At 40.0% G+C, this 12,683-nt stretch overlaps 2 protein-coding genes across 12 annotated transcripts in view; one reads left to right on the top strand and one right to left on the bottom strand.

The window, feature by feature from the left end:
- TGS1 (trimethylguanosine synthase 1) overlaps positions 1–11,548 on the bottom strand; it is a 49,758-nt gene extending 38,210 nt beyond the window's left edge. Inside the window, exons 1-5 of the mRNA XM_073229537.1 lie at positions 11,417–11,548; positions 11,215–11,378; positions 4,117–4,181; positions 1,870–2,042; positions 713–1,538 (exon numbers count right to left, since the gene is read on the bottom strand). Of these exons, the coding sequence (XP_073085638.1) occupies positions 713–1,538; positions 1,870–2,042; positions 4,117–4,181; positions 11,215–11,318 (1,168 nt within the window). The 5' untranslated portion in view covers positions 11,319–11,378; positions 11,417–11,548. The remainder of the gene's footprint in view (positions 1–712; positions 1,539–1,869; positions 2,043–4,116; positions 4,182–11,214; positions 11,379–11,416) is intronic.
- A 15-nt stretch (positions 11,549–11,563) lies between these two features.
- The window catches only part of TMEM68 (transmembrane protein 68), a 40,853-nt gene continuing 39,733 nt past the window's right edge, over positions 11,564–12,683 (top strand). For 8 of the 11 annotated variants that reach the window (XR_012128182.1, XM_073229543.1, XM_073229544.1 and 5 more), the window contains exon 1: positions 11,566–11,703. The gene's annotated coding sequence lies outside the window, so the exon portion shown is untranslated. Of the gene's footprint in view, positions 11,704–11,989; positions 12,180–12,683 lie in introns of all 11 variants that reach the window. The other 3 variants (XM_073229540.1, XM_073229539.1, XM_073229541.1) reach the window with 2 other exon arrangements.

The following is a 12,683-nucleotide window of genomic DNA, read 5'->3' on the forward strand; positions in this document are numbered from 1 at the left end:
ACCAAACATCAAGGATGCTAAGACAACATCTTATTAGTGGGCTTCAGGAAATTCCCAAGTTATCAATACTTCCTCCTCCCCCATTTTCCTGGGGGCCATCAGTTGGAGAACCCTTCTCCCTGGCAAGAACATGCTTACACACTCCACTCTAACTTCTCTTAACGCGCCTCTGACTGGTTTCTTTAGCCCTGAGGGTGGCACCAGTGTGCACGATGAGGGTTTTTTTAAAATATCACTTAGGCATGAGTCAATTCTTTTCCTATTCTGGATATTCTATGAGAATCCTGAAATCAACCCTCCCAGTTATAAATTAATATCATGCCCTGTTGAGATTCTCTACAGAGCAAGACATCATTTATCCCTAATGAATTTCAGATATGACTCAAAATCAGACCTGCCTAATGTCAAACATGTAGTATGGACGTCTCTCTAGCATGACTCCTATAAACTCATTTGCTCTGAAGAAACTAGCAAGTCCCAAACTCACTGTAAATTAGATTTCTTGAGGGATATCCAAGTTTTAATTCACTGGCCACCAAGGTACAAGAGGAAGGAATGTGATACTTTTGAGAAAGGGTAACAAGCAACTTGTGATATAAAAGTAAGATGGATCATTTCATTATACCACCATAAAGGATTAGTGTTATCTTGTTATTAAACAGATTCATTTTCCTAACCATTACTTAGTAGGGTAAGTCTTGGCCAGTCTTACCCTGAGCTGGTTGGTTTGTGCTGCTATTCCCAGATGAGGTACTTTCCTTGGCTCCTCCATTACATGGTTCTCCTTGGCCAGAAGCAGGGCATTCTTTTCTGCTGTTAACTTCACTTAGCCACTGATGCCCATCACAGCTCACAGAGGAATCCAACTGGCTCTGTTCTATGGCCTCTGAATTCAGACTTATGTTACTAATTCCATCAAGTATTTCATTATGCTCTTTATCACTTGAACTACAGCTTTCACTATCAACTGTAACAGATGGGGATGGGAAAGAAATTAAGTCTGCTTTCACACAACTTTCATCATTCTCACTGTCAACTTCTACTTTAGACCCACAAGTATCTGTATCACAGGTTTGTGAGGCATCAAAAGTCCAACCCTGAGCTTCCCAATAGTGGAACTGTTCCAAATAATACCAATAAAGTTGGCTATAGTGTTGTTCCCATTCTTCCTTTGTATCAGGAATGTTCCAAGGTTCAGAACATAGAGTTTGATCTGAATGTTTTTCTTGCCAGCTTTGCCACAGCAGTCCTCCACCATATTCATTCCAATACTCTTCCCATTTCTTCGTAATTTCTAGCTTTGGAGATAATGTATTTTCAGCAGGAAGATTTTCAGTTTCAGTGTCTCTTTTGGTTTGAGGGTTACACGTTCTGGTGTTCTCACACTGGCCAACTGAAGATGGATCATCGGAAGCCAGAAAGTCATCCTCTTCATATTCTGGTCTCCAAGATTCTCTCATAATTTCATCTAAGTACTTCTTTTGAAGTTTTTTATTTTTCTTTTTTATTTTAACTTTATTTCTACTATTCATAGACACCTAGATAAAATAACAAATATAAAATGTATTTCATCAACTGAAAGACAAAATAGAATCCAAGTCTTTTTTGATGTCAAATGAAACAAAACACACTCAAACTCCCACCCTGGGCTTTCAGTTATAAAAACAAGGGGATATTACTATCTAAATTCCCAAAAGCAGGAACAATCACACCTGGGACACATCATAACTTGTAGTGTTGGTTAATTTATAAATACACACATTTAAGATGAGTGGTATACTCTAATTTATGAATGTATTAGATTTCGGATAGAAAAATTCCATGTGGTATTGAAGAAAACTAAGAAACAAAATAAAAGTAAACCAATACCTCAAAATTCTTATGTGCAGATACCCCACCAAACTGAAGTGGCAGTCCCATGCTTCTCATGAGCTCAGCCTCAGAATCAAGTTCACTTTCATCTAGGTCCATGCCTTTGCTGTCATGTGACTCTGTAGTGCCCTGGGAGTAGCCATCTTCCTCTTCTTCTGTAGCATGGTCTCCTACAGATAGCATTTGTTAGTTTTAGAGAAAATTTAAACACAGGTTTTATCAACCTTAGACCCAGATTAATGCAAATGGTTTAATTGTTAAGTGGAGAAAGAAAAGGAACCGATGACAATATGGACCAGTAAAAAAACAGCCAACTAAGAATCAAGAGACAATTCCTGGTCTGGCTTTGCCTGCCACTATTCATCCAGCTGCCCAATCAACTTGTGTTTACTGAGCATTTCCTCTGTGCTGGATATAAGAAGGAACCTGGTAGGGTAACCACAGGGGAAATACTTCCATTCATATTCTTTTTCTGCAGTATTACCAAACTAAATCAATGGACTTAAAATAATGATTTGTGAAGTCATTTTAGGAGCTGGTAGAAGAGGTGAGAGGTACGTCTTTGGGCCCCTCATGGGTACTGCAATCACAATTGGGATTTACATCCTGGGACTCTGTAGGAAAGTAGATCTAATAAAAGCATTCTGTTATTAGAAGTCTGAAATCCACTGAACTGACTGACCCTTTCAAGCCCTCTAATTCTAGGTCTTATTGAACCTGCTTTGTTAAAACAAGTGTTACTTTATCTTAATATGGTTACAAAAAGTAGGTCATACCACTAACTGGACAAATGCCATTCAAATACTCTATTAAGAATTTTAAATGTGAGATAAAAATCACTTTCTATTATTAGCATACTCAATTAGGTCTGAGCTGCACTCCAGCTAAATGATCTAAGGTAATAGACAGTAAATTTCACATAGCAAACATGGAGACTGAAAAAAAGAAATCTTGTGTGGACACATTCTACTAAAACAAAGGGGGAAAAAAGGCATTTAAGTAAGGAAGGGGATTCCACTCACCATTCCAGTGAATGAACTTACGAAAGCTCAGGAGAGAGCAAACTAGGGACAATGAATCAGCTAAGAGTTATGCTCCTTTCATGGTATATGTATTTCTTACGTTCAGTGGGAGCCTAGTGTCTAAAGTAACCTTATTTGTGCAGCATTACACTGAAACGCAAACTCAACATTTCATCTAGTGTTTAATTGAAGAAATAGTGATTGCTCCATTAAAGGATTTTCAAGGGTAACATGACACATTTTACTTGTGCTGATTTTAGCCTATTAATTCATGCTGCCATTTCCTGTGTCTAGAGAAACATAAAAGATCTGTGTGAAAAGAACAAATGGAGTCATGATAGGAAAATCTAAGAGAGCTCAAGATGGTTTTTAGGTAACTAGGTGAAGCTCACAGTATAGAACAAATTCTATTTATTATTTGGGAAAGTTAGCCCAGATGGCAGCCTCTTTACTTTAGGCAAAAGACTGTGGACGTTCACTTGGAATTCATCCTGAATAATTTATCTGTACAAAAGTATTTAAACAAGGAGGCCATTAAACAGGTGGCTCTGCCTTGGTAGCTGATGTAAGCAAACCAAAATCTAGGCCAGAGTCAAAGCACTTGTATCTAAGAAAAAGAAACTTAAAAGCCACCAATCACGCACAGCCAACTATGCTTTCCACTGCTTAAGCTATAACAAATTCAATCACTTCCCAGCATGGCGCCTGCATCTTCTCTATAAAACCCTTCCTCTGGCTCCTGTCATGCAGCGTTCCTAACCACCTTTGGTTTGGTGCTGCCCAGTCTTCATAGATGTATGCACAAATAAACTTGAAAATTTTTAATGTGCCTCAGTTTAACTTTTAACACAATAAAATTCTGCTAAAAAATATATGTTCTCTACTTCCCAAAGCTTCAAATTTTGGGTTGCTCTCATCCAATGGTGACAACTCAGGAGGAAATGCTACACAGGGAAAAAGAGGCTACCTTAGGTCCACACAGGAACCAGCTACAGGGAAAGAAGAGATGCTTTGATAGAGGCTATAAAGCCACATTATAATAAACAATAAGGACTATCTACAAGAACAGAATATTTGTCAATTTTAATTTTTATGCTAACAAATCAATACAGTATTATAACAAGTTAATACATATTAACAAGTTAATAATATTATAACAACTTAATACACCATTATGGTTAGTTTGAGCGAAAAAGGGCTATAGAGTTTTATACTGTATTACCTGCATTGCTGCCACTGTCTTTGACAAAGTAGCCTTTTAATCCTAAATTGCATAATTTTCGATCTCTGTGAAGCAAATTAAACAGTCAATATTGAAGTAAACTCAATTATAAATTCAGAAAGAAAATAAAACAGGTTCAAGGCAGCATAGATTAGTTAATAAAAAGTTAAAGAACAGAAAACCAATCTGCTACTATATTTTTCTCATCTGGAATATGGAGGTAGTAATACATATTTTATGGGGTTGTTACAAAGGGTGCCAGTTTATGTAAAATATTTAGTACATACAACATGGCAAGCATTTACAACCACTAATTATTAAAACTGAGTGGTAGTTCTGGATACTGGGGGAAGAATTCAATCCTCCTTGTGATATATAAACAATGAAGGTGTTCCCTAAATTTACTGTAAGAAGTGAGCATAGAAATGGAAAGATTTATCTTATACATATATAAATCCACATGCAGACACAAGTCTGTTTGCAAATAGAACAAATTAGCCATTGCCTAGTAGACAAGACATTCATGGTCCAGGCAAAGGCTGTTTTGGGGAGTACCATACAACAAAGTTCTTATTCAAATATTTTATCACGTTGAAACATAAGACAAAACAATCCAGTCTCATGATTTTTAAAAACAGTGAATGGTTAAACCTTTCTTTACATATGTACTTCTAAATTTTTCTCTATTTACTAAGATTGGAAATCATATAACCAAAATAAACTTAACAGACCACTTGAAAAGGGAGGAAATGTTGCTATTATTATCTTTCTACCAGTAAATTCAGCTGTAATAAACTCCATCATAACTGCCATAATAAGGCCGTCTTCAAGTAATAGCTAATACTACTTTTCTAATGGACCTACCTATAATAAATTCAACAAAATGAAATTCTTGTGTGCTTAATATATTTTTTGACACTTTATAAAATATAAAGTGACTCCCAGCAGGGCAGTACATGGCAGAGGGGATGAAGTGCAAGTGTGCTTTGGTAGCATGCCCACCGGCCCCCAAGGCATGGGATGGTGGAAGGGGCCAGGGCAGCAGGGAGAGCAGCAGCTGCAGAGGCATCAATCATGTGCCGTCAGCACCCAAGGACAAGGGCACTAAGCTGTCGGGTGGAGGAGAGGGCAGATATGGTTGCAAGACTGGTCATGTGTATGGAGGATAATGATAGCCAAGAGGCTCCTACACATATTTATGTGTGTATGTAAAATACGCATATATACTGCCTAATGTTGTCTGCCAAGAGAGTGCAGAAAGATGACATTCCAGGAGCAGTGAGCATAATGAGCACCTAGGTCTTGGTTTATGCATAGTATTCTACACTAAAAGGAACCAAGGTGCCTTGGAGAAATGGCAATTTCAAGCTGAAGCATAGACTATAAAAGATAAACTAGGATCATCTTATTATGTTGGTTTGGAAGAGTTCAAAGAATGCCAGTGACACAGCAAAAGGATACAGGAGATACTCAAGGGACCTCCACCAGCCAAAACTGAGACAGTTGAATACCAAACAAATAACAATAAAAATGGAATATAACCCATTAATAAACTAACAGTTTAGAGCCCATGTTAATATAAATAAAGGAAAAAACAAACACATGAGAGAGAAGGGAAAGTGCTCATATAGAATGCAAAGTAATAAAAACAGAAGCGAAGGCAGTATAGCACAGAGAAGACAAGTAGTGACTCTATAGCATCTTACTATGCTGATGGACAGTGACTGTAATGGGGTATGTGGTGGGGACTTGATAATGGGGGGAATCTAGTAACCACAGTGTTGCTCATGTGATTGTATATTAATGATACCAAAAACCCAAAACAAAACAGAAGCTATGAGGGAAACAGAATCATTCTTTAGCAACCTTCAGAGGTAGCTGACTCAGACATGAACATGTGTCATGTTGGAATATCTGCTGATAAAATACTAATTCATAGAAAGGGAACCACTGTGATTTTACAGTGGAGGAACCTGGGAAACAGCAACATTAGGAGATGGAGGTCAAGGCCACAGTGGTGGCATGGGTCTATAGAAAGCGACTTCCGAAGGGACGCACAGCCAAGCATAGGACCCTTTCTGTAGCATTCCTGCCAAGAAGGCATGGCCCAGTTCTGTGCCTATGGAAATGTCAAACAGACCCAGGTTAAGTAAGGTTATCCTACAGAAAGTAAAGTCTGTAGTTTTTAAACTGCTGAGGGCATGAAAGGAAGGGAAGAGTAAAGAATTTGTCCAGATTGGAGAATAATGGCAAGACAAGTAAATATAACATGTGGAACTACGTGGAACGCTCCATCAGAAAGGAAAGAGAAACAGTTGAGAAAGTTGGGGAAATTTGAATCGACTACAATGGTTATGTAAGAGAATATCCTTCTTTTGGTAAAATACACAGTGGAGATTAAGGAATGATGGAGAATCTCTTGGTCTTAAATGGCTCAGAAAAAGACTAATGATTATCTGTGTGTACATGCATGTATGTGTATGGAAAGGGAGAGATGAAGCAAATGTAGTTAATCGTTCACACTTGGTAAACTTGGGTGAGGGGAATATGGGATTTCCCTGAACTGTTTTTTTGTAAGTTTTAAATTATTTCCAAATGAATTACCTAAAAAATAACTAAGTAATTAAAGCCTATTATTTATAGCACAAGCAAATTTATAACAAAAATCTACCACTCCATCATTTCTGCATTTTCCTATCTATGTTCTATTCCAGGCTTTGCATATAAATACACAAAATTTTTACATAATTGTAATCAGAGTAGGTATTTTATATTTAGGTATGTTAAGTAATACAAGGTATCTTTTCATGTTACTGCACAGCCACTGTAATGATTGTTTTTAAGAGTTCCGTAACATTGCAATTCTGTCTTCTTCATACGGATAACTTACAGAAACTTAAGTGTGTGGAGAAAATAGGATTACTACTCTAATTACAGAGTTCATAAGACGTTATGTTAATATACTATCCTCAGAAAATAAAAATCAGTTACACTATTGTGTTTTACTTTGTGCCCTTGAGGGGAGGTATACAAATAATCCTACTTAGTATGAGAATCAACTCAATTACTGAGAAGTTGTTTGGCACCTATGCTAATGCTTACTTTCTATGTTTTCTGCTATATGGTACTAATTTTTCAGTTTAATAATTTATTCTAGAATTCTGCTGACAATCAAATCTGTTGTTTTAAGAGTCTGGGACAGACCTTTTCCTGCCTGCAAAGTCAGAATTACACTTACAAACTCTGAACTTCACCCTGTCTCCCACTCCCAAGTACTTAGCCATGACTACTGACAACAATTTCAAGATCTTATCTCCAAGTTATTTTTGTTCTAAGGGGTTCTAATTTGTCTGAACATTAAGTGATCTGAAGGAAAAAACCATTCTTTTCTCCTTACCAATACTGAACTCAGAATGTAGCTTCTAAAAGTAAAGTAGAGCTTCTCAGTTTTAAGAATATGTATGAAATTATCCATAATGGAATAAATGCATGTTTAAGTTCAAAAAGACTAAATTCAAAGTAATAGATTTTTATGCTAATTAAGTTGTGCTTTAAATAAAGTCACGTCACTTTAATTGAAGTACAGTCATATGTTGCTTTCTACAGGTATTGCATGAGGATTTCTCTCAACTCATTTTATTTTATAACTTACATTCCTTGCTCTTCTTTTTTGGAAAGGAGGCTTCATGAAGACAGCACCAAGACTTGACTGGGCTGCAGGCTAAGAATTAAGTGTGTGGCCTTGGTTGGTACCATATGCGAGAGGACTCTCTTTTCTTGGTCTGCACCTCCAACACACAGACAGGTAATCTTTTCTAGTAAGCTCCACAGCCCCCATCACAGTTCCAGCCTGCATGCCTTCTGGGGACTAGGTAGCTTAACAGGTCATGCCAGGTCCTGAGAAAGGAGCAGAGAGACCCTTCTTCATGGATGAGAGGTGAAACTGGTGTCCAAGGTTATTACTAGTATGTACCAAGGCTATGGAGAATGAGGTAGAAAGATTAGCAAAGCAGAGAGAATGCCAGCTTTTAAACTTTTATGGAAACTGTTTCCTGCTTAGGCAACTTTCAAGTACCTCTAAGAGCATTCATCACTGGGAAAGATGTATTTCTGATGCCTGGTATTCAAATTTCCTGTTATACTTGTTAAGTGTTTTCTATAAAGCACCTGCTCTATCAACTAAATCCACAGAGTATGGTGATTCTGGATGAGTACTTGAACGTGGCATACTGCAAGGACTAAATAAACCTTAACTGCTGAGTTAAATTGCAAAGTGGAGACCAGGCCTGGATTGTAGTAACCCCCTAAGAGCCCTGACTGAGCAGTTCATCATCATCTCTTGAATACAACAATTATCACTACCATGCCAAAGTCATCCTTTTATCACAGTACCTGACACATGGGTGGGCAAAATACATGCTGAAGTAATGATTCTCAGAAATTTCTGAAGTACTAGAAGCAATTTCTCTACTGAAAACAGTAGACAACAGTTAATTAGTTTCAAACAGTATAAGGGAAAAGAGGTCCTTTCTGAGAGTGCTGCAATGGGCTCCCAGAAATACTATGTGACTTGCCCAAGGCCATACAGCTAAGTTTTGGTAGAGGTGAGGTGTAAACAGATAGATACTCTGTGTCTAAGGCTGGTGCTCTTAATTTACAGCTCAGGAACTTGTGGGGAAAAACTCAACAAATGACTTTGTTGTGCTGTATACAGAATACTAGAGATCACTACCAGACACTGTCACATGGGTCTGATCAGAGGTAAATACAGGCTCTTTAGTTTCCAGAATCTATCTCAACTAGAATATATATGTGAAAGTATCACAGGTCACCATCTGTTCTAATGGCTTTAGATGTCTTTAATATCTTAATCAGGAAGAATCAATAAGATCACATGTTCTAGACTAACAAGAGGACAGTAGAAAAGCTTTGGAGTCACACAGACCTGGGGTTAGTGTATTCACCTAACTGGCTGTGTGATTTTTTTAAGACCAATAACTGAGACCTGGTTTTCTGCCTGGATAAATTCAGTAAGGGTAATAAGACATACCTAAGGGGGCTGCTGGGATGCCTAAATGGAAAAAAAAAGTAAAAAAGTCAGTGCCTGACACTGAGTGAGTCATCAGTTTGGTAGATAAAAAAGATTTTTTTTTTTGCCAATTCTAGTGGATATTTTTAGTTTCTCATTTGCTTGATACTACAGCAGCTTTCGAATGTAACTCCTTCAAAAGTTTGGTGACAGCATACTTGAGCTTGCCTTCTACCTTTCTCAGTTAATCCATGTCTCCTCCTCTTTTCATCTTTAAAATGTTGGAAATCCTCAAGGATGGATCCCACCTCCATAACCCTCCCCAAGCATGGCTTTCAATTACTGTTTGCACTAGAATGCCTCAAGTTTTTAAGATAGCACAGACATCTCCAAAGCTCCAAACCAATGTATCCAACTACCTGTAACATCTATCCTGGGACATTTCTTAGGTACTTCAAAATCAGGATGTCCAAAATTGACTGTCTTCTCACTGCTGTCCCAAAATAAAAACCCATGAGTCTTCTGAGGTCTCTATTTCAGTGAAAAGCATCAGAACAAGCCAGAAAACAGTGAGTTACACTTGACCTAGTCTCCTCCTTCCCAGCCTTGATTTTTCATTCAGTTTACATCAGTTTCTCTGATATTTTCTCCTTCCTTCATTTCCACTGCCACCAATCCTAATCAACCACACCATATTCTATTATGGGGAAAATGGTTTTAAGTGGTTCTCCTCCAAACCATCTCCATGTTGCTGTTACAGTGTAACATTTAAACTGCAAATCTGAGCCTGGCTTCTACAAAGTCCTGCATGTTTTGACCCTGCCTACCTCACCAATCCTATCTGCTATCTTTCTTTCTTGGTCATTTTGTTTCAGGCTTTGGTTTGCTCCCTGAAGGGGTTTACACAGAGTTCTGTTCGCTGGGAATGCTTCCTCCTCCTCAAACATACCCCAGTTTATTTCCACTCACTATCCTAAGACCTCTTTTCAAATGTTACTTCCTCAAAGAAATCTCTGGGATTTCAGGTTAGGTTTTTGTTATCACAGCATCCTGTACTTCCCTCCTATAGCACTTACAAGTATAATTAACAAAATAATTATGTAAGTCATCTTAATATTGACATCCTTTGCTGAAAAAGTAAATGCAAAGTGGGTAGGGACCGCCTGTGTCTTGCACCCAGTGCCTACCAACAGGCCTAATACAAGAGCACAAATAGCATTCCTTGAAAGAACACATGAATACAAACACAATGCTTTTTACATTAAATTTAACGTAGTCTTTAATTTCTTTTCCTATATTCCATGAAAACACACGATTAGTAAGAATTCCTCCAAACTTAAAACTCTACTGCATTAAATTACATTCAAATTCTAGCACATAAAATTCACTTCCACAAGTTGAATCTTACAATGAGCTTGTGAGAGGATTAGGGTAAATACACCTGTTTTAGAGATGAAGATTCAAGGGGCTTATTACTTCACACACATATTAAAAAATAAGCCATCCGTAGAATCTAATTCTTCAGTTTTTTCCTACTCCTCAGCTACCTTCCCATGCAGAGCAATTGCTACCGGAAACAAGTATTTTCCAAAAATACAGACAGCTCAAAAACTGCTATAATGAGTTAAATGTTTTATCTAAGGTAATTATAAGTTCCATTTATGTGCATTTACACTTTAGCACATCTTAAGGTTTTAAAAAAGATGTTAGCCCCAAAAAGTTACTCAAATTTAAACCGTCACCTTGTGACATCATATCCATTACCGATTTCCTTTTTAAGGTTCACTTTCCCCAATTTTAAAATGTCCCCTCAACTTAAAAATGAAATGACATACATGAGCTACCACGTTTTTTCCTAACAATCTACAAAGCTGTTTACTCCTTCACTTAGTGGCAGTAGGCGACCGCTCCGTCAAGTCTAACGACTTGTTTTCCTTCTTACACATCACCTTGCCCCAGGGGCACATACTCTGGCCTTGGTTTCAGGGATCAATTGCAACTAGTTTGCAACGCCTCCATTTCTGGGAAATAATCGTGCTGGAAATGAAGAGGAACACGTCGGTACTTACTCCACAAATGCCCTGGAGCAGAGGCAGAGGATCTTACAATCCTCCTCCAGGTCCTCAATGAAGAGAAACATTTCGGCCACGCGGCTCCACTTCTCGCAGCACATTTTACCAACACGGAGGAGGAAGCCCTGCGGAAGCGGCACGAGCCCGGCCTCCGGCCTCGCCTCGGCTCCCGCGGACCGAAGGAAGGCCTCGGCCGCGCGCCTCGTGGGTGAGGAGTGAGGAACAAGCACGGAGCGGCTCGATCCGCGAGCGAGCTGCGGGGCCGCCGCCGGAAGTGCCTCCGGGCCGCCACAGGAAGGGGCTGGGCGAAGGGAGGTGTCACACTGAGCGCCGCCCGGGATACAGCCGCCTCTGCCTTGTGCTTTACAGGTTGCGCGGGGAAAACCGGCCGCTCAAATCTCTCCGCTTCCCTGGGTCGCTGAGCCACCGGAGAGCTCCCGCCGCTTGCGGGAGAGGACGAGCCGCGCCTGCCGCCTCCCGCCCGAGGTGCGTCGGCCCCGCTGGGCCTCCGCGCGCTCTTCCCCGCCCGATGCCGGGCGGCGCGTCAGTCTCGCGGGGCTAGGAGCGGCCGCGGCCGCGCGTCCATTCTCCTGGGGCCGCTCGGGAGCCGCCGGCCCGGACGGGCATGTTCTGCTCCCCGCAGGACTCGGGGTTTGGTCCAGGCACCGGAGCGGCAGGGAGGGGAGGCCCTTCTGGGTCACAAAGATCCTATTCACCTCGCCCTGCATCTCCCTCGCGCTCAAAACCTCCAGTTGGGCTTGTTTCAATTTAGGTGGTGGGCGAGGTGACTCCAGACTCACTAGAGGCCTCTTGTCTTGCCGAGAGATCTGATTCCGGCATCTGAATTGAGCCTACCTTGTATAAAAGCTAAAGGAAATGACGTGATTATCACGAGAGTGTACTTGAGAGGCTACATGAGTGGTGACAGAGGGATCGCGCGTCCAGACCCATCAAGACTCCTGGTTTGTGCGCCTTTATTACCTGTGTGACCTGGGCGGGCGACTCACCTCTCCGAGCCTCTTGGTGATATTCTGTAGAATAGGGGTGATTCATAGTACCTGTTTCCTAGGGCTGTTGAAAGGACTAGGTGAAACTGTGTTACCAGACCTATCATGTATGCTACTACTAATAGTTTGGGTGGATGCATACTTTATATGCGTCGGGCACTGTCTCGTCGCTGGGGTTTGCCGCCTGCAAAACAGGTCTCTGTCTTCAAGCTGCTGATTAATAAGAAAAATATTCTTGCACATAACCAGGGCGTCTAAAACTGCAACATCACTGCTAGATTTGAAAGAAAGCAGTCAGTATTTAATGTGGTATGCGTTGATACTGCCCAAGCAGCTTCTACAAAGAAGCACTTTCAGACTTCAAGGCTGTTGGAGCACTCAGGGCTTGGTTTCTGCTATTAAGACCAGAATGCCATTGATATTTCTTTAAAATATATAAAAACTGAGGCAAAATCCAGA

Source organism: Manis javanica, chromosome 2 (assembly GCF_040802235.1).
Source record: "Manis javanica isolate MJ-LG chromosome 2, MJ_LKY, whole genome shotgun sequence".
NCBI lineage: Eukaryota > Metazoa > Chordata > Mammalia > Pholidota > Manidae > Manis > Manis javanica.